General features: G+C 44.0%; 1 protein-coding gene across 7 annotated transcripts in view; it reads left to right on the forward strand.

Annotated features, from left to right (window-relative positions):
• OPN4 (opsin 4) overlaps positions 1-21,351 on the forward strand; it is a 149,074-nt gene that overhangs the window by 66,579 nt on the left and 61,144 nt on the right. For 3 of the 7 annotated variants that reach the window (XM_027846378.1, XM_027846374.1, XM_027846380.1), the window contains exons 1-2: positions 1,885-2,064; positions 2,235-2,432. In XM_027846378.1, the coding sequence (XP_027702179.1) occupies positions 2,431-2,432 (2 nt within the window). In that variant the 5' untranslated portion in view covers positions 1,885-2,064; positions 2,235-2,430. Of the gene's footprint in view, positions 1-1,884; positions 2,065-2,234; positions 2,433-13,408; positions 13,504-21,351 lie in introns of those variants that run through there. The other 4 variants (XM_027846375.1, XM_027846376.1, XM_027846377.1 and 1 more) reach the window with 2 other exon arrangements.

Genomic DNA, 21,351 nt, shown 5'->3' on the forward strand with positions numbered 1-21,351 from the left:
AAATTTAATCTGCCTCTCTGTAACTCATATCCATTTTATTTAGTTCTGTCCTATAGGCCAAACACCCATCCATCCATCCATTCATCCATTAATTTCTGGAGCTTACAGCCCAGTAAACTAATGACATTTATACATATAAGTGTAATAAACAATAATAAATGACAATACATGATAAAGATACAAACTCAGCAGGAGCCATTGGATCAGAAGAAGTGGTATTTGAGCTGAGCTTAAAAAAAAAAAAAGATGGGTAGCATTTCCCTCAGCAAAGGAGGTACAGGGTTGGGAATGTGTGGAGTGTACAGGGGGTAGGTATATAAGCAATCCATTTGACCAGAGCATGGAGTACATGGAGGGTAATAATATGAGATGTTTGGAAAGAGATGTTGTAGAGGGCTTTGAAGGCCAGTCTGAACCTAATTCATAGGTAGCAGAGAACCACCAGAGGGGTTGGAACAAAGGAATGACAAGATCAGCACTTTAAGGGCAGGATCTTAACGCCTGACATGTTTGGGTGGGGATAGGGACGGGAGTGGGGCCAATGTCAGAGATACTTGCTGTCCTTCCTTGTTATCCTGTTTCCCTGCAGGCAGACCACCCTGGGCAGAGTTGGCTGTCTGATGGTGGCATCCACCTTGACATAGTATGTCATTCAGGGCTTGGTCTGTTCAGTGTCATTTTGATGGGTAAACTCTTCAGCTTAAGCCCAGGAAATAAACTTTCTACATGAGACAATCCAGGTGCATAGCCTGAGGCCTTCGCAGCAGGAATATCCTTAGATGAGTCAGGGAAAGGAGGCTAGATGGTAAATAAAGAGGTTACAACTGTAATCTGGGACCTGTACCTCCAGGGGATCTCTGGGGGCCCCCACTGCTCCACGGACTCTACCTCCCCCTCCCAAGTGGGGCTCTTCCCCACTGGGATAACTATGTGTGATTACAATTAAGTGTGAGGGATCACGGCACCCAGCTGTCCCCCTAAGCACTTAGCACCCCCTAGGTACTCAGGGCTCAATTGATTGGAGGGCATGGAAGGCTAGGAGAGAACAGATGGACTGACTGTGGGGGCACCAAAATACTAATTGATCCTATGTGCTTTTTCTAGATCCAAACACCCAGCCTTTGAGGGCTCGAGAGTCTTTGTGAGATAAATAGGCAGAAAACTCTCTCGGCCACTTTCCTTAGCAGGGATGAAAGCAGCATGCCCCACTGCCAGATGCCTGCTAATTGAGCAGAGTGCCTCACTGGGGAAGAAGCAGCAGTCACTGCTGTTCTGTTTGTACTGGAAGCACACTCCTTTCCCAGAGAGAGTGGCCTCGAGCTAGATATAAAAGAAAATGGGCTTGAACCTGAGCTCTGGCTGTACTTTCTCCCTTCCCATCCCCACCCCCAGGTCTCAAATAGGCAGTTTTACTTCATGCTCTGTACTTAGGAGAATGCAGTCATGGGAGACTGTTTTCATCCACCTGGGGTACAGGCTTTCTGGCTATCAAGAGGCTTATGTGGGCACTGACAGCAGGAAGTGAAATGTCTCAATGACCCCCTTTATAAAGGTGGCAAATCCAATACTTGCCAGGTGATTGCCAGAGGAAAGATGGCATCTGCAGTCCTATTGGACTCTTCTCAAAGTGGTGGATGTGGTGGGCTAGAGAAACCACTGATTTTCTGGGTCTAGTCTTTCTGGGGAATGGACTATCTTTGTTATAGACATGTCTACTCCTTGCCCTGACCCTTCTCTGACATCCACCTAGCTTCCTGGCTAGTTAGAACCTCCCAGCCAGTGACATTAAAGGTGAAAAACCAATCAGAGGCACCTGAAGGACACTCTGCCCCTCCCTATAAAACCTAAGGACCTGGTTGTGTCCAATAGTCCTGGTGTTCTACACTGAAGAATTGGGAGAGTGACTGGCATAACCTGAGCGCCAGGGAAGGATGCCACTTGGCACCTGGATCATAACTCTAGAGTTGAAAAAGATCTTGGAAGCCATCTAGGCCAACTCCATCATTTTACAGATGAGGAAACTGAAGTACAGAGAGGTTAAGTGACTCACCCAAGGTCACACAGGTAGTAAAATCACAGAGCAGGATTTGTACTCAGAACCTTTGCATCTAGAGCCTGTGGTCTTTCCTTCTATCGTCCATCATTTCTCTTTCTCTTCATGCCCAAGCCTGAAGGTTATCATGCAAAACCTGATACTATCTTCTAGAATTCTGATTGTATCTTTATCATTCTAGGGCACTGTGATCCCAGCTGCATCCTTTGCCTGTTCTTTTTCCTTCTGTGTCCCCAACTCTCCAAGCTAAGCAGCTTCCCTTGTGTGAGGAGAAATATGCCCATTACAAGAGGACCATTGGCTCATTTGCTCCTTCTGTGAAAATCTCCAAGCCTCCCTCAGAGCAGCTCCAGTGTATTGGGACCCCCTGTGGAGTCATGTGAGTATAAAAAGAACATCATATAAAGTGGGATGTGAAAGCTTTTGTGGAGTCTTTATCCACCGTTAGGATTTTAGTCTGAAAACATTGTAAAAGGAGGAAAGAACCTAATATACAAAAATAATCCTAGCTCTTCTCAGAACTGCAAAAACTTGGAAACTATCTGCCCAGCAACTGGAGAATGTCTGAATACTTTGTTTTACAATGGTGCAAACGAATGGTGTGTATACGCATTGGCCATAAGAGAGAAAGAAACAAGGAAATTTATCTTATATTAATGTAAAGGGATATTATGATACTATGAAAAGAGAAATATGAAACAAAAGGAAATAAAAACATACTGTATGAAGTGGTGCCAAGCAAGATCAGAACTAGGAAGGTGGATTATATATTGACTACAAGGGGAGAGACAGAGACAGAGAGAAAAAAAAGACAGAGAGAGAGAAAAAAAAAGATGATATAGAGACAGAAAGACAAAGAGAAGAGATAGAGATACTGAAAGAGAGGAAGGGAGGGAGAGGGGAGAGACAGAAACAGATGAGAGAGGGAGAGAGAGAAGATAAGAAAAGAAAGAAAGAGAGGAAAGAAGGAAGGAAGGAAGGGAGAGTCAGTAAGAGATATAGAGAAAGGAGGGAGAGAGATACAGAAAGAGAGGAAGGGGAGGGAGGGAGGAGAGTGAAAGGAAGGAGGGAGGGAGGGAGACACAGAGAGAGAGACACAGAGAGAGAGAGAGAAGAAAGAGAGAAGACAATGCCAGAGGTAATGGAGCTTCTGCCAGACCTGAAAGCAGACACAGAACAAAAGTATCTTTTTGGTTGTTGATGGTTTGTTAATTTCTTTGACTCGCCTTGTTAAATGCTAAGGATTTTATGAGCACTTTTCCTCCTTATTTTGTATGTTTATTTGATTATTTGTTTTTGTTGCTGGTGGTTGTCTACAATAGAAACATGCTACCCATTATTGTGGTCTTCCTGAAATCTTTCCTAAGTGGAAAAGAGATCTTTGGGATAATCCTTTGGGAGACAACGGGTCTGAAATATCAGTTCCAAAAGAAGGTTGTGGTTTTCAGCACCATTTTACCTGTACCTTGTTGCCTACCTCTTCTCTTAGCTCATGACTGCCTTATGTCGTGTCTGAATGTCCAAATAAAAGAAAGAAGAAAAATGATCATGAGAGAAATATACATATATATATATATATATATATATATATATATGAAATGTGGGATAATCAATCAATAAACATTTATTGAGTACCTACTATGTGCCAGGCACTATGCAAAGTGCTGGGGATACAAAAGAAGCAAAAGACAGTTCCTGACCTCAAGGAGCTTACAATCTAATAAGGGAGACAACATTCAAACAAATATATGCAAAGCAAGCTATATACAAATATATACAATGCAAGAATAAATAGGAAACAATGGAGAGAGGAAAGGCACTAGAATTAAGAAGGGTTGGGAAAGACTTTGTGTAGAAGATGGGATTTTAGTTTGGACTTAAAGGAAGCTGGGAGGTTAAGAGGCAGCGCTTGAGGAGGGAAAGCATTCCAGGCTTGCAGGATAGCCAGAGAAAATGCCAGGAGTGGGAGAAATGGAGTGTCTGTCTCCTTCAGGAAACAGCAAGGATGCGACTATTGAGTGGCTGGGAGCAGATATAAGAAGACTGGAAAGGTAGGAGGACGTTAGGTTATGCAGGGCTTTGAATTTGATCCTGGAGCCTCTGGAGTTTATTGAGTGTGGTGGGCATTGGTGGTGATGATGTGATCAGACCTGCACTTTAGGAAAATCACATTGGTGGCTAAATAGCGAGAGACTTGAGGCAGGGAGAGCCACCATCGGCTATGGCAATTGTCCAGACATGAGGTGATGAGGGCCTGAACTAGAAGGGGGATGATGTCGGAGGAGAGAAGGAGGCTTATTGGAGGGATGCTGTTAAGGTGAAATCAACAATCTTGGCACTAGCTTGGATGCCGGCGGAGGTGGGGGTGGGGGTGGGGTTGGGGGTTAGAGACAGTGAGGAGTCCAGGAGGCCTAGATTGTGAGCCTGAAGGACTGGGAGGTGGGTGTTCCTTCGACAGTAATAGGGAAGGTAGGAGTGAGGGAGGGCTTAGGGGAAAAGATGAGTTCTGTTCTGGATATGTTTAATTTCATTTAGTTAATACTAAGTGAATACCACGGGTAACCCCATAATTCTGGGTATACAGTGATCTGTGACTTTTCTTACCATCCCTTCGGTCTCCTGGTATTTCTGTAGCCATCAGTTATTTTATAGTAGCATCCTAGACTTCTTGTAGAAATACATCCGCAGATTGGAAGCTTCTTAAGGGCAGGAATTCCTTTTCATTTTGCTTTTGTATCCCTAGCATAGGGCCTGGCCTAAGATAGGTGCTTCATCGATGCTTGTTCAATCGAATCAGCTCGTATTTAATTTTGTATAAACAAAGACAGAATTTTGACTTCTGTAAGTACTGATCCAAGTTCTATTTATAGGTGCAAGGGAATTTGTAGATCTAGGGGCCACACCTGTTCAGACCAGGCTTAGCATAAAAAAACTCTTCCCCAGTGAGTCATTAATCCCGGTGTTATTTAAATGCTTTGTACTGATACAGCTAATCTCTTAGGAGGGCAGAATATAAATTAATTTTCCTTTGCTCCATTTCATATCAGTTGGTGACACATGGGTGCCCAACAGAGTCCCACAGGAAGTCGATGGCATCAGGGTTCCAAGGCCCCCTCTCCGATCACTCTAACCTAAACCAATCCTTCCTCTGCACACCCATGGCAGTGCAGTAATATCGATACCTCCCACTTGGCATTAAGGAGTGGGATCGTTAAATCTGGAAAGAACATTAGAGACCATATAACCCAATTCCTTCGTTTTATAGATGAAGAAACTGCATCCAGGAGCGAGGAAGTGACTTGCCCACAGTCACACATCAAGCTAGTGAGAAATCCAGGACTAGGTTCCAGATTTCCTGCCTACCAGTCTGCTAGCACATACTGCCTTGTATTGTTACTCATCTTTTCAGGGGTGTAGGTCCTGTCTCCCAAACTCAATTACTAGTTCGTTGAAGGCAGGAGCTATCGTGGCTTACACTTCTTTGTATCTCACTTGGCAGCTAACACAGAACTATGAATAGCCATCTACTGATTACTTTTATGACCACTATCCTGTTGTGGGATGTTCTCGCATAATTGCAGAGCAGGTTGGCTGAAATCCAGCCTCCCAGTGGTCATCTGAGTCACCAGGAATATGGGGAAACTGTTGGACTTATTTAAATGACAGCTCCCTCATTTGTGCCATTGTTCAGATGGATGCCAGGAAATCAGACTCCCTATTAGTGCAGGACAAGGATTAGGATAGTTTTGAGTTAGGATATTTCCCTAAATCTCTACCTGAGTCACAGCCTGGACGTGTTAGCTTTTATAGGTGGTGTGATCTTGCAAATGTCATCTGCCTGGGCCTGTGACTGTAAGTGTTGCTGGTTTTAGATGGAGGGTGTCTTAACAGGGACAACACCTCGTATTCTCCAAGCTCCATACAGCCACTCTCTTTTTCTCCCAGTGGCCCCAGGACCCAGCTCAATGTTACTGACCCACTTTAACTCATCTTAGAAGCATGATGGCAAAATGACTAATTTGGGGAAAAAAAACCCAACAACTTTGCAGCGAATTTCTCTGATAAAAGTCTGATATCTAAGGCAGGTGGGCAATTGATGCAAATATATAAGAACTAGAACCATTTGCCAATAGCTGAATGGTCAAAGGAGGTGAACTGGCAGTTCTCAAAAGAAGAAATGAAAGCTGTAGACAACCATATTTAAAAAAATGCTCCAAATCACCAACAATAAGAAAAAATAAAATTAAAACAATTCTGAGAGTCTATATCACTCCTTAGATTGATAAAAAATGACAAAAAGGAAATGACAATTATTATCCAGGCTGTCAATAGTCATATCACACTGTGTTAATGGAATTGACCTAACCAGTCTGAAAAGTATTTGAAATTATATTTAAAAAGTCACTAAACTGTGCATACCCTTTAACTCAGTAACATTACTGTGAGGCATATACCCCTCCAAAGAGATGAAAAAAAGGAAGGAAAAGACTTATGTACAAAAATATTTATAGCAGAACTTTTTGTTGGAACAACTGGAACCAAAGCGGGTCCCCGTGGATTGGGGAATACCTAAACCAATGAGGGTTACCTGAGGAGACTGGACTGTGATTACATACATACATAAGTACATACATACAGGGATGGATTCAGAGAAATCTAGGAAGACCTTTTAAGAACTGGGGCAAAGAAAAGTGAGCAAAAGCAGCCCAACCATTTTTGCAATAACTACAGCATTGTAAAGGAAAACAACTTGGAAAGACTTAAGAACTCTGATCAATGCAATGAACAGCTATTCTCTGGAAGACTTAGGGTGAAGAGTGCTTTTCACCTCTTAGCAGAGTAGTAATGGACTTTAGGGGGCCATTTCCTGTCGTTCTGATCTATATCTCCTCCTTGGATCCAGATGGCTCTGGAGGAGAAAGTGAGGCTGGTGACCTTTCGAAGCCCTCCCTCACTTAAATCCAATTCATTTGTGAGTCAGGGCATCATGTTCCTGACATCGTGGTCCTCTTCAAAGAACGAACGACAAATAACAACAATAGACTTTAGGTGCAGAATGAGAGATACATTTCAGAACACAGCCAATGTGTGGATTTATTTTGCTTGACTTTGCTCCTATGGGATAAAGGAGGGCTTTTGGGGGAGGGAAGTGATAAGAGGAAGAGGAGAGCAATGATAATGACCCTCCCCCCCCCCAAAAAAAGAAAACCAAAAAAAAAAAAAAAACACCAGTGAAGGAAGAGAAATGAAAAAAGTCCGTAAGGGGACACAGATAAATAGGACAGTGTTGGGACTGCCATGTTATATTTAAAGTATGGTCTAAAAAATAAGCTGCATATAATAGAGATTTATGATTTCATATACAATCCTCTTTTTCTATTCTTTGTCTAAGGTAACATTAATATTTGTTGATGTTTGAAACTTCATAATAATAAAAATTTTTTATTGTTTTAAGTCCCTTGGCCAATGACAATCCCATTTCCATAAAGCTTTAAGGTTTACAGAGCATTTTCCTTATGAACAACCCTGGGAAGACAGTGGTGTGGATGTTACTGTTCCTATTTTGTAGATGAGGAAGTTGCAGCTCAGAGGGGTGGACGTGCCGAAGGTAGTACTGCTCTTAGTATTAAAGACAGGATTCCAATCTGGGTTCCCCTACCCCTCACATAGGGAATTAGTGGTCGAGGAGCATGAAGATTAGGTGAGGTCATAGGCGCCTAGATCCAGGCCCCGCCGTAAAAGTGCTCCTATGAGAAGGGAGGCAGGGCCAAAGATCGGCACCAACCACAAACATAGCCAAAAGCCAGACCCCTCCACCCAGAGACAGCCAAGCTGCCCATCTGTGGAGTGTTTTAGGACCTCTCTAAGGCCTCTCAGAATAGCTCTGCTCTGGGATTGACAGCAGCAGAATGCCTGAAGCAAGGGTAGAGGCTGGGGGTGGAGCAGAAGTAGCTGGAGAATTTGTGGGAGAGGTGGGGTGGGAGGCTCTGAGCCTCAGGAATCAAACAGGAACAATACCCCAGCCACAAAGTTGTGTCCACAAGAGGCTGAAGCCCCAGGAGCAGGAGTTTGGGAATTCTTATTCAGTTTCTACCCTGGAGAAAAGCTAAACCTTATGCTGTCAGGAGCTCTTACTAATAATAATAGCTAACATTTATATAGCTCTTACTGTGAGCCAGGCACTATGCTAAGCACTTTCCAGTTGTTATCTCATTTGATTTTCGCAACAACCCTGCAAGGTGGATGCTATTATTGCCCCCATTTCACAGATGAGGAAACAGGCAAACAGATTAGGCCACTCGCCCAGGGTCCCACAGCTAGTAAGTGTCTGAGATTAGATTTGAACTCAGGTCTTCCTGACTTCAGGCTCAGCGCTCTATCCAGTGTAGCACCACCTAGCTGCTCCTAATTGGGAAGAACATCGGCTCCAGGGTCAGAAGACCCGGGTTTAAACCTGACTCCCGATGTGTGACTTTGGTCCAGTCACTTAACTTCTCTGTTCCTATTTCCTCGTATAAAGTGAGGGGATGGATCAGATGACCTCTGAGGACCCCTCCTAGCCCTAGGCATATGATGCTGTGATCCTTCTGGAAAACGGCAATGATTTCACACAAAGACAAGGACAAGGGAATTCCACTAGAGAGTCTGCCCCCATGGAACTCCTAAGAAACCGGGATCCACAGAGGTGGAGAAGACGGAGCTTGAAGGGACCTTAGAGGTTATCTCATATAGTGCCCAGAGCCCCAGGTCTGGAGTGAGGAAAGCTCATCATCCAGAGTTCAAATCCAGCCTCAGACACTGTCCAGCTGTGTGACTCTGGGCAAGTCACTTAACCCTGTCTGCCTCAGTTTCCTCATTTGTGAAATGGGCTGGAGAAGGAAATGGCAAACTGTTCCAGGAGCTCTGCCAAGAAAATCCCAAATGGGATTACAAAGAGTCAGACATGACTGGAAATGACTGAACAACAAAATTCCCGTATCATCATTGTACAGATAAAGAAACCGAGGCCTAGAGAGGTTAAGTGATTTGACCAAGACCACACAGGTAGCGAGTGGCAGAACCCATGTGTATTCCATTCTATTACACGGCCTGCCACAGCCTCGTCCCCTAAAAAATAAGGTGCTAGAGACAGTTCCTGAAGCTGTCCTTGCAAGAAACCTCCTTGTTGACTCGTCACTTTTTCAGGAGGCTTTTTAGAAGGTAGACTCATCATCCAAAATGTTATCACTGAGGCAGTATCAGTGCAGACGGGCTGTGCTGCCAGGCTCAGCCAAGCACCACTCAAGTGCTCTCTGCCCATTGTAGGCGCTAAAGAAATGTTTGTTAAATGGAATCGAACTGGCAGTTTACTGGTAATGTGGCCAAGGAACAGTCCTCAGTCACTCAGATCCGAGGTGAGTCAGGGGTGGGGGGGGTGCTGATTTGGCAGCAGTTTACATGGGGGGGGGGACCCAACCTCCAAAGGTTTCCAAAGTACACGGCAAGGTTAGCGTGAGTTAACAGTGTGATCCCACTGCTAAAAATAATGTAATCCTCTGCTGTATGCATAGGATATTCAAATCAAGGGGGATGAGAATCTCATGGTACTCTTCGGTGCTCATACCGCATCCGGAGTATTGCGATCAGTGCTGGGCTCCAGGTTTTAAAAAAGAACATGGACAAACTACCGTGAGAGACTCCAGAGGGAGGTAACCAGGATAGGGAGGGAGGTGGGCGCCCAGTCTTCACATGAAAGGTTGAAGGGGATTGAGGGTATTTAGCTCAGAGAAGAAGATTTGGGTGGGTAGTGATGTGATCACAGTCTTGAGATATTTGAAGGGCTGCCACGGGGAAAAGAGATTAGGCTTGTTTTGTTTGGCCCGGGGGAGAGCTAAATACAATGCGTGTGAGTTACAAAGAGGCAGATTTAGTAGCTGACCTGACTCTTTATTTGATTACAAAAGACTTTCCCTTATTTTATCGTCATAACAAGCCCGAGAGAGGCAGCGTGATGTGGTAAACATCCTGGATCAGAGCTGGGAAAAGCTAGGTTCATGGCCCTCCTCAGACACATGCTGGCTGTCACTGGCTGCTTACTAGACTGGGATTGGTCATCTGACCTCTCGCTGCCCCTGGGCAGCTAACTCTCCAGTACTACAAAATGTGGAAGGGTTATTGAGCTGCCTCGTTGGACCTTCCCACACCAATGGAATGGCAAATCTAGACCAGAGAAACGAAGCGAACAATGAGTAAAACGCTGACCTGGCTTCGGACACTTACTAGCTGTGTGACCCTCAGCAAATCACTTAACCTCTGCCAGCCTCAATTTCCTCAGCTATAAAAGGGGGATAATAATAGCACCTGCGTCCCAAGGTTGTTGTGAGGATTAAATGAGATAATATTTGTAAAGCACTCAGAACAGCGCCTGGCACATAGTAGGTGCTTAACAAATAAATGATTGTGTCCTTCCCCATGAAGTAAATAATAGAAATGTTATTATCCCCCTTTTACAGATTTGGAAATTGAGGCTCAGGAAATAAAGTGATTTGCTTTGGCTGCATAGCTTGTAAATGGCAGACCCCCACAGTTCAGACTCCGAATCCAGTGTCCTTGACATGCCGTTTCCTCTATTGCTAAATGTATTTAAGCACAGGCCTTGCCTCTAGGATGCTCTAAACAGCATTCTCACCTGGGCTAGCAGGTTGGTCATCTCTGAGATAGGACTCATGACTCTAAATGTCAACCCCCTTTTCATTAGAATGTGAGCTCCTTGAGGGAAGGGGCTGTTTTTGCTTTTTATTTGCATCTCCAAGTGCTTATCACAGTGCCTGGCACACAGTAGGAGTTTAATAAATGCTTATTTCTTGCCTATTGACTGAATAACTAACAGTGTGAAGTTAACAAATCTGAATGTGGATTCAACTCAAAGGTCTTGGTCTTTTGAGCAATGAGTTCTACACCCATCCATTCATTCAACAAACATTTATCTGATGTTAATGTGAGACCTCGTGGCAATCTGTGTCAGCTGGGGGAACACCCACGTTAGTGAAATGACAAACCTTTCAGAGTATTACTATTGTTATTATAGACAAAATGGCCTGTATTTCTTGGTGTGCCTTGGAAAGTAGTTCCCTAGGACAGAGGCTGAATTGTCGTGAAGCTGTGTTAAGGCTTTATTGTTCCCTTCGCAAAGATCAATCCACTTTAGATCCAGCACAGTGCCTTGCTTTGAAAGCATTGGAAGCAAAGATGGGGGCTGTATACCATCAGAACTGCCCTGTTGCCAGAGACCAGACTGGGTTGGAATGTGAGTTAGGTGGCCTCTTTCTGCTGTAGCAACTTAAGAGTGTGCTGAGACGTGATAAGTTTCTAGAAAGATCAAACAAGTTTCTCCCTGCTTTCCCAGGTCACTACTTTGGTGTGTGGGTTAATGTCCCAGGGGGCAACCAGGTGGTTCAGTGGATAGAGTTCAGGGCCTGGAGTTAGGAAAACTCATCTGCCAGAGTTCAAATCTGGCCTGAGACACTTATTAGATCTGTGACCTTGGGCAAGTCTCTTGACCCTGTTTGCCTCAGTTTCCTCATCTGTAAAATGAGCTGGAGAAGGAAATGGCAAATCACTCCAATATCTTTGCCAAGAAAACCCCAAAGAGTCTAACTCACAAAACCTCACAAAGAGTCTAATACTACTGAACAACAAGTGTCCCAGAAAACTATAAATGGAAGGGACCTTGGAGATTATGGTCTAACCCCCTCAGTTTGACAGATGAGGAAATCAAGACCCAAAGAATTTAAGTGAAGCTAAAAATTATATACAGGTAGCAAAACAGCCCAGCTTAGACTTGAGCACACTCTCAGCACACACTCTACTTACTATCAAGAGAGACTGCAGACTATTATTAGTTTCTGTGTGAATTCTTTGTGTGTTTGTAAAGCTGTAGGTTGGCTTTGGATGGGTGCCCTGAAGGAAAATGATTCATTAACTTGTAAGTGGGGAAGGAGGAGAGCTGGGCCAGGTGTGAAATGTTCTTTGGACCCTGCAAAATGAGCTAAGAACTAAAGTCTGCTTGAATTTATTAGGAGCTGGGAGGGGAGGACTGGAGATTTGAGGGAAAAGGGAATCAGAGAAGGTGTTATGGGATCGGTGTCACCTGAGCTGGACTTAGGAGGAATGGAAGGACGTAAATAAGGTGTGTATGTGTGTGTGTGTGTGTGTGTGTGTGTGTGTGTGTGTGTGTGTGCATGCACAAGGCTGTGCTCGAGCGCACCTCCATGCTAAGCATTTGGAGGGTGTGTAGGGAGATACTCTGGGCAAATGTACCACAATGGAAAGCTGCTAGGTGAGATCAAAGACTGGAAAGGTATGTTGGAACCTGAGTAGAGAGGGTCTTGAATGCCATACTAAGGAATCTGTCTTTTATCATGTTGGCAAAGGGAAACTGTTGAAGGTTTTTAACCAGTGGTTAGTCAGACCTATGCTTTAGAAAGGTAATTTTAGGGGCAGCTAGGTGGCACAGTGAATAGAGCTCTGGCCGTGGAGTCAGGAGGACCTGAGTTCAAATCCAGCATCAGACACTTAATACTTACTAGCTGTGTGACCCTGGGCAAGTCACTTAACCCCTATCGCCTCACCAAAATAAAAAAAGAAAAGAAAAAAAGAAAGGTAATTTTGGCAGCCATGTGAAGGAAAGATTGGGGGAGAGGGGAGATTGTGACTAGGGAAAACAGTTACTAGACTGTCCAGTAATACAGGAAAGAGATGATGACTTGAAATAGGGTGGCAGCAGTGAAAGGGAATGCTCAGGGGAGAGACACAAGAAATGTTTAGAAGGTAGAATCCTTGGAACTTGGCAACTTCTTGGATTGAGGGGGAAAAGAGGGAAGACTGAAGTGATTCCGAGCTTGGGTGCCAGGAAAGACAATAAATACTATTACCAGAAATGAGGAAATTGGAAGAAAGGGCAGATGTTAGAGTGAAGAAGATGAGTTTAGTTCATGTTGAATTTAAGGTTTCTCAGGGTGTCTAGGTGGATATCCCATGGGAAGTTGGAAATATAAGACCAGAGCCCAGGGGAGAAGTCAGGACCAGAGATGTAGATTTGGGAGTCAACCCCAGGGAGGTGATAAATGGAAACTGGGGGTCAGTACTTCCAGGAGACAATAGGAAGCAGAAAAACTTGAGGACTGAGCCTCATGGGACCTCCTCCACTTAGTGGAGTGGACGTAGGATGATAAAACAGCAAAAGTAAACAAATTCAGAGACCCAGGATGTGGTGCCATCATAGAACCCAGAAGAGGAAAGATTATTAAAAGATACATTCAATTCCTCAAACATTTAATTGTCTTTTGTGTATGTGTGTGTGTGTGTGTGTCATAGACTGGGGTTGGTCAAGGAAGAGTGCTGCTAAAGAAGACACCATTGGAGGAGGTGATTGGGAAATGACCCATGACCTTGTCGAGAGGAACTCACTGGTGAGGACAGAAGAGACCCTGCTTGGACGATGCTCGTGGGCATGGAGTGAGCAGTGAAGGAGAGGAGGCTGAGAGTATAAATGACTCTTCCTTTAAGTTAGCAGGGAACAAGAAAGAGAATAAGATCATTTGAGGAGATGGCAGAATGGAAGGAGGTTTGTTTGTTTGACTTTAGAAAAGAACAGACCTGAGCATATTTGCAGGCAGTAAGAGAGGAGAAAGGAGGGATAAAGGGAGAAATAAAAGACAAACAAGAGAGTCTTTGGTCAGTAGAGCAAATTTTCTCCCTCTCAGCTCAGGATTTCTCCTGCTGCGTACTGGAAAAGGTCAGAGCTGAGCACAGCAGGGGCTGATCACTGAATTTAGTACCACCAAGAGAAGAAGAACTAAAATATGTCCGTCACAAACCTCCCTCAGCATCCTACCTTCTTCTATCCTCCACCTCCTCTCCCCCACCCCCAACAGATCCTACCCTTAACAGACTCACCCATGAGGCACTCTTCAGCCTTCCCCTGCCTCTCTCTGGGCCTTCCTTTTCTTCTTTCCATCCATTATCACCCTCTTTACACTACCACTCTCTTTTCACCCAATTCTCTGAACTCCCTTCTCCTCCCTTGAATCCTCCTTTTTGAATCGCACCCTTTCCACAATTCCACCATCCAACAGAACAATCCCCCAAAGGGGATGAATAACCAGTAAAGTGTACTTCAAATTCCTTAGTCTAGAATTCAGGGTCTTTCATGATCCTTGCCCACTCCAGTCTTCTAAACTGTTTCCCTCAAAATACCTCCTACAGGACAGTTTTCCTATTTCTCAGCAAGATCACCTCATTTTTACTTTATAAATATTCATATATGTACATGTTGTATATATGTTTTCCCCAAAGAATGTGAGCTCCTTGAAATCAGAGACTGTTCCATTGCCTTTATGCTCCACCCCCTTCCCAAAGGGAGCACAATGCCAGGCACACATTAGGCCTTTAATAAATGCTTGGTGATTGATTGATATTTTGTGGTTTTAATCACAATGACTTCCACCCTCTACTCCCATTGGGCCTGTCAAAATCCCATCCTCCAAGGCCTGGCTTAAATCCCATTAGATAATCCAAGGAAACCTGCCCTGATTATCTCCTCCAGTCAGATGAATCTCTCCCTCCTCTGCTTCCTTTGGTCTTTGTGTTCATATCCTTCTTATAGTACTTAAGAGTGAATGAATGTGCACTTATTAAGTACTTACTGTGTGTCAAACACTGGGCTAAGTGCTGGGGTTACAAACAGAAAAATCAAGACAGCCCCTGTTCTCAAGGAACTCACACTGCTCATTGAGGGAGACAATCTAAGAAGGTTCTGCTGTTGGACAGATGGAAAGCCTTGGAAATCCTAGAGGTGCCAATTGCAGGTAGATTGCAAAGTCCAGGGGTCCTTAGGAGATAAGTTGATAGTGTCAAGATGTAGAGACAGGGCATCTGGTCAGGCCTGATGATTGTCCATGTGACCAGAAGGAATAGAGTTGTTGACTACCATCTCATCCAGACCTTGTGATGGTAGGTTCTGGGTTGTATTGGGGCTGGTAGAGAGGGTGAAGATAGGAGGCCAGGGGGATGTCTTCCTAATTGTAATGATTTGTGTATTTCTGAACTATGAGCCCCTTGAGAACAGGGACTCTGGGTTTGCATCTCCCATAGCAAGTAGTCTAGCTTGCTTCCGGTGCCTTGCATCCGGTAAGAGCTAAATATTAAGTGGCGGCAGACACAGATGCTCTGGATACTGCCTGTCCAGAGAATTCCTCTACCAAGGGCTTTGTTAGTCCTGTTACCTTTGCCTTCAATTGGGATGGAATTGCTGGGATTCACTTCTTCATCTGCATATCTGACCCCAAGGTCTGCCTGCCTCAATTTCCTCATCTGTAACATGGGGATTATTATATGTTATTGTTATATAGTGTTATATTACATATTATAATATATAATATTATTATTATAATCTACCTCACAGGCTTGTGGTAAGGATGAAATGAGATAAGCAAACTGCTAAATAAATATTATCATCATCATCATCATCATTATCGTTAATTGATCCAGGAAAGTTTCCCAATGGGCAGGTTCTGTGAATTTATCATCCTTGGGAACTTCCTGTGTGGGTCCTCCCCAGAAGTAGTCTCACCTAGTCGAGAGGCAGTTAGTTGTTTGGTGAAGGTAGGGGCCAAGTGGCTTGCCCAGGGTGCAACACAATCAATGCAGTGATAAGTTCAACTCAACACATAGTCAGCACTGTGCTAGGCACTTGGGGAGGCTGGGAAAGGTGCCTTTTGTATTTGAACATCTCCAGGATTTGGGATTCTTACAGTTGGGCATCCAGGATTGATCCTGTCTTGGGATCCCAGGTTCACCCTCAGCCAATCAGGAAGCTTCCTGATACCTGGCAGGTTTTTGGTGATGATTCAACAACAACTAGCATTTATGAAATGCCTACTGTGTGCTAAGAGCTGAGAATACAAAGAAAAGCAAAATGAGCCCCTGCTTTCAAGCAGCTCCCAGTCTAATGGGGGAGACAATTTGCAAACAAGTTGCATGCAGGGTAAGCTGGAAGTCATCTCAGTGGGGGCAGTAAAGCAGACTGGGAAAGGGTTCTTGCAGACAGTAGGACTTCAGCTGAGACTTGAAGGATGCCAGGAAACCAGGAGGTGAGATGAGGAAAGCAAGCATTCCGGGCAATACAACTCAACAACACAACACAATCCTGTCCCTAAGGGGATCTGTCTCCACCCAAAGAAGGGAGCGTATAAAAAGAACCACCCATTGGGAGCCTAGAATTGAGACCTGGGCTTAAATTCTGCATCATCAGCCACAATAATAATACTAACCCAACTGCTTCAGTATGACACCCACCTTGACTCCCAGGTCACGAGAGACATGCTACAGACACGGTGCCCATTGATCTGGATCCTACTTGTCCTGCCATGCACAGTCCAGCCCAAACTCTCCTGTGGAGCTTTCTCTGACCATCCTAACCTCCCTCTACTCAGAGTTCCTAGAGCATTTACCACAGTTACCATTCATTTGGCCCTAAGCAAATGAGGGGTGGTCACATAGATGAAATAATGAAATAAAATCATGAAACTGATACCTGGGTGTGATCAATCCTCATGACTTAGCAGTCTTGCCCTGGATGCAGCCATGGTTTTCATCAGAGCCACTATGACTGTGCAGTGCTGTGGAAACTGGCCTCCCTCCTCCATCAATACCACATGGCGCTGGACCAAACCCTTTGAGGCCTTTGTGGCCTCAATGTTGTCTCCATTGCAAAAAAAATTTTTTGCTAGCTTCTTTAGGTTCCTTTATGCTCTTGCCCTATGTGGTCCCAGAATCCTAGGGATGAAAGGAACCTCAAAGATGAGGTTCAACCATAACAGAATAGGGATCCCTTTAACAAATCTCAACTGGAATTCATAAAGCCTCTGCTCAAAGACTTTCAGTGAAGGCTCCAGAAATGGCTCATTCCTCTTTTAGACAAATTTTGCGGACTGTGTTTCTGACTTTCTAGACTTTGACACCTTGCCTCAGCTCTAATCTCACCCTAGAACATTCCTTAGATCTCCTCACCCTGGAACATCTCTGCTCTGCCAGCCCTCTTTCCTCATTGGCAATTTCCTCCTGAGAAATTTTGAGGAGGGGCCCAAGCTAGTCAAACTTCCTTCCCCTCTCAGCCATTCTTCTGGCTTTCTGGCTTTCAACAACATGCCCATCCCCTCTTTCATTTCCTTTTTTATAAGTTGTCTTTCCCATTAGATTATAAGCTTCTTGAGGGCAGGAACGATCTTTCTTTTTTGCTTGTATATTCAGTTCAGCCATAATTCTTGTTTCCAAAAATGGGAATTTGTTCTGACACAACTGAGTTATGGAAAATTTTGAGCATACAGCAAATTTCAAGTTGACTTATGCATGATTTCTTTCTCAAGAAACATTGAGAATGCAGAAAATTGCACCACTTCATAATAACTCACAAGCTGACACCCTTCCAACACCCCCTTCCACAAGCAAACTTCAGGTCTTTTTCATGATAATGTGGCCTTTATTCTATATCTCAGAAGAAACTGTGAATAGAAAGAAGGGCTAGTCTACATCCCACCCCACTTCCAACATGGCCTCCAACCCTGCTGGGAGTTGTGGCCAGCTCGACTTTTATGACACTTTGCTGGCCCAGCTGCTGGGAACTGGGGTGCAGGCTGAGCATTAGCCCAAGATTTCAGAAGCTGCCACTATTTGTTGTAGTATTTATGTATTTCTTATAAGGTTCTTTTATAATAAAGGAATATCCATTCTTTATAAGGTTTTCTTTTTTTAAGGGGGTGGGGGAGGCTAGTCACCATGTTGTATCCCTTTCCCCATTTTTTCCATATCAAAACCCTGTGGTTTTTATTTTGCGATTTTACATAGTCTCATGCTTTTTCGAAGAAAAAAAAAACAAAGCAGAATTGACTGTGTTTGTATCCCTGGCCCTTAGCATAGTGCTTGGCACTTAATATGCCTTGAATGACTACTAGTTGACTTGCTTTTTGCCTTGCTCTAACAGGGAAGATTTAGCTTGTGTCAGATCTTAATCTGAGTCTGCAATTTCCCCCCACTGCTCCCAGATCTGTTTCCTGGGGCCAAGCAGAACAAATTGAATCCCTTTTCCACAAATACATGAAGACAGCTATCAAGTCAGCCCTAAGCCTTCTCTTTGCCAAGCTAAGCACCCCTAGGGTTCTAGTCCCCGAGATCCAGCATATGAACTATGGTGCGCATGAGCAAAAGCAAATCCTTTAGTGAAACCATCAGAACAGGTCACATTCCAACCAATCAATCAACAAATTATTAGTCACTTGCTTTTTGCCTGGTTCTGTACTAAGTGTTGGTGTTGTGGGCCAGGCTACTGGTGGGGTGAGTTAACTGCACAAATTCCCATAATACCAGAAGGGTCTGTGACGTGTAAAGAGCTGATGGTGAAGTCTGGGCTAGTCTGAGTTAACTTTGCCCTCAGGTGCATGGATCAGTTATGGAACCTTTGGGCAATTTGAATAACACTTTTAGGACTTTGTTAGGTAGTTCCTGACACTCTAGAGAGCCTCTTTATCTGTGACTTAAAAAAAAAATCCTCCTGAACTGCTTCTGAGGGTATTTTTTTGAATATGTTTTTAATGTGGGGTGTGGGTGGTAACCCTGTAAATTATGTGTGTCCACATGGGTGTGTCAAGATGTGCCTCAGAGAAAGGCCTGATTAGGTATCAACAATGATGATGCTAGCTAGTATTTATATAGCACTTTAAAGTTGGCAAAATACTTTACAAATATTCTTTTTCCTCTCTAAACCCTGGAAGGTGGGCTCTATTATTATCCCTATTTTACAGATGCTGAAACTGAGACAGTGGTCAAGTGACTTGCCCAGGGTTACACAGATAATAAGTTTCAGAGGTTAGATTTGAACGCTGGTCTACCTGTTCCCAGGTCCAGCATTCTATCTACTTTGCCACATAGCTGCCTCTAGCATCTCCTGGACTCAACTTTCACCAAGGGATACTTTTAATTCCTATCAGAAAGAGATTGGGACCACCAGAGTGGGGGATACTGGGCTGGAATTTTCATCTATCCACCCCCCTAAATATTGTTAGTCTAGGGGAAATTTTTTTTAGGTTCAAGCTATGCTTCTGATCACTATCTCTTAGTGCTCCAAGTTATGCAACCAAGGCTTGACTCCCTTCTCACCAAGTATCTATTACACAAAAACCACACATTATCAAATAGCAAATAAACTCACTTATCTAACCTGGTGGCAAACAGAAATCAGAGAAGTTATATATATGTCAGACTATATCAGATATTACAAAGAATTAATGAGCACTCCCATCAGAAGTAAAATATCTCAGCTCAATCAAGGGAGCCCCAGATCTCACCCAAGGGGAAGTTCCCCAGATCCTCTGGTACAGTAAGCTGGGGATAGGGATATGATTGAGGTATCAATGATTCCAACCAATGTTGGTTTCTTCCCAGAATTCTTCTCTCTCTTCAGAGACCTCTCTTTGAAGAGAATCAGGAATCCTAGACTCCTTCTCTTGAAGCTGGAAGCCAGAAGAACAGGATGTCTCTCCTCCCAAGCTCTCACCAATTCTACATCTCAGATCAGGCATGGATGTTATTAATGATGATGATTGCTAGTACTTATATAGCCCTCTAAAGTTTGAATTATCAAACTTCACCAGTTAGGAGAGCTTCATGCAAATGAGACTTGAGCCCTGAGTTACATTCCTCCTCTGGGTCAAAACTTTTCAGTCCCTTATGAAAATCAGCCAAAACAAGCTTGAAACTTGTAACTCTACAGTATAAACACAAACATCAGCACTTTAAAACAACAAGGGCAATTTTCCTGTTATCTCAGATAAGTAAACAAATGAGTGTTAAAAGTAACTGCAATAGACACGGCATCATCACCGAGAGGGTACTGAGGTGACCATATGCCCAGCAACGTGCTGGACAAAACGCATGCGTATTCCAGAAGTACATGGATATCCATAGGACACAGCAATCAATCATAAACAAAGCAAAGTATGGCTAACTAATGAGACAACGCTAACTAGCCGCAATAGTAACATCATCAGTAGGCCTACATAAATACACCTTAAGGAGGAACCTTTGCAAAACAATTAGCAAGCATTGCTATAGCACTAACGTACCACAGAACATAGTTAAGTGAATATGATAGCAAAATAAGAAATGAACATTCTTAAGCACAAAGCCCTCTAGTTAAAAGTTGCTGGTTTGAATCTCGGGGCTCTGAGTGATCTCTTGTGATTGTTCCGTCTTTCCTTTGTGTCCAATTCTTTGTGACCCCATTTGGGGTTTCCTTGGTGGATGTACTGGAGTGGTTTGCCGTTTCCTTCTCCAGCTCATTTTACAGATGAGGATAATGAGGCAAACAGGGTTAAGTGACTTGCCCAGGATCACACAGTAAGTGTCTGAGGTAGGATTTGAACATAGGAAGAGGAGTCTTCCTGATTCCGAGCCCACCACTCTATCCATTGCGCTACCTAGCCGCCTCAAGTCATTTAAGTAGTTTCTGACTCTTCATGACCCCATTTGGGGTTTTCTTGGCAAAGGTACTCATTCTCCAGCTCATTTTACAAAAGTGACTTGCCCAGGCTAATCTAGCTAATAAGTGTTTGTGGCTGGATTTGAACTCACAAAGATGAGTCTTCCTGGCTCCAGGCCTGGTCTTCTAGGCACTATGGTGCCACCTTGCTGCCCAGAATAGCAAACTGGGCCACGGAGGATAGAAAGAGAAGTCAAGGGGGCAGCTAAGTGGTGCAGTGGAGCAGTGGATACAGCACCCACCCTGGAGTCAGGAGCACCTGAGCTCAAATCCAAACGCAGACACATAACATTTACTAACTGTGTGACTCTGGGCAAGTCACTTAACCCCGATTGCCTTGTCAAAAAAAAAAAAAAAAAAAGAGGAAGGCAAAACCAGTCTCTGCCCTCAAGGGAGTGTGCATTCATGAAATAACCAAGCTGATTTCCCTAAAGGAAGCCTAGTGAACGGCAAGAATTCCCATGAAAATGGGAAAGAGCCAGGTAGATCCCAGAGCCCTGGGACAAGGGGAAGCTGGGGAGAGATGACCCTTAATGCCGTTTGGGGCGTCTCCTTTAGCTTGCTATGTAAAGCTAGACAGTGTTACCCTATTTTTCTCAGCTCCTTACTCCTCTGTTCCTGCATGGACTTCAGAAGGAGAACACGGAGAATGGGGAGTTTAGAGGATGCTTTGATGTACTTCTATCTTCACATCTGGCACCATGCCCAACACAGACTATTCTTG

The sequence above is a fragment of the Vombatus ursinus genome, unplaced genomic scaffold (genome assembly GCF_900497805.2).
Source record: "Vombatus ursinus unplaced genomic scaffold, bare-nosed wombat genome assembly UNPS02015129.1, whole genome shotgun sequence".
Taxonomy (NCBI): domain Eukaryota; kingdom Metazoa; phylum Chordata; class Mammalia; order Diprotodontia; family Vombatidae; genus Vombatus; species Vombatus ursinus.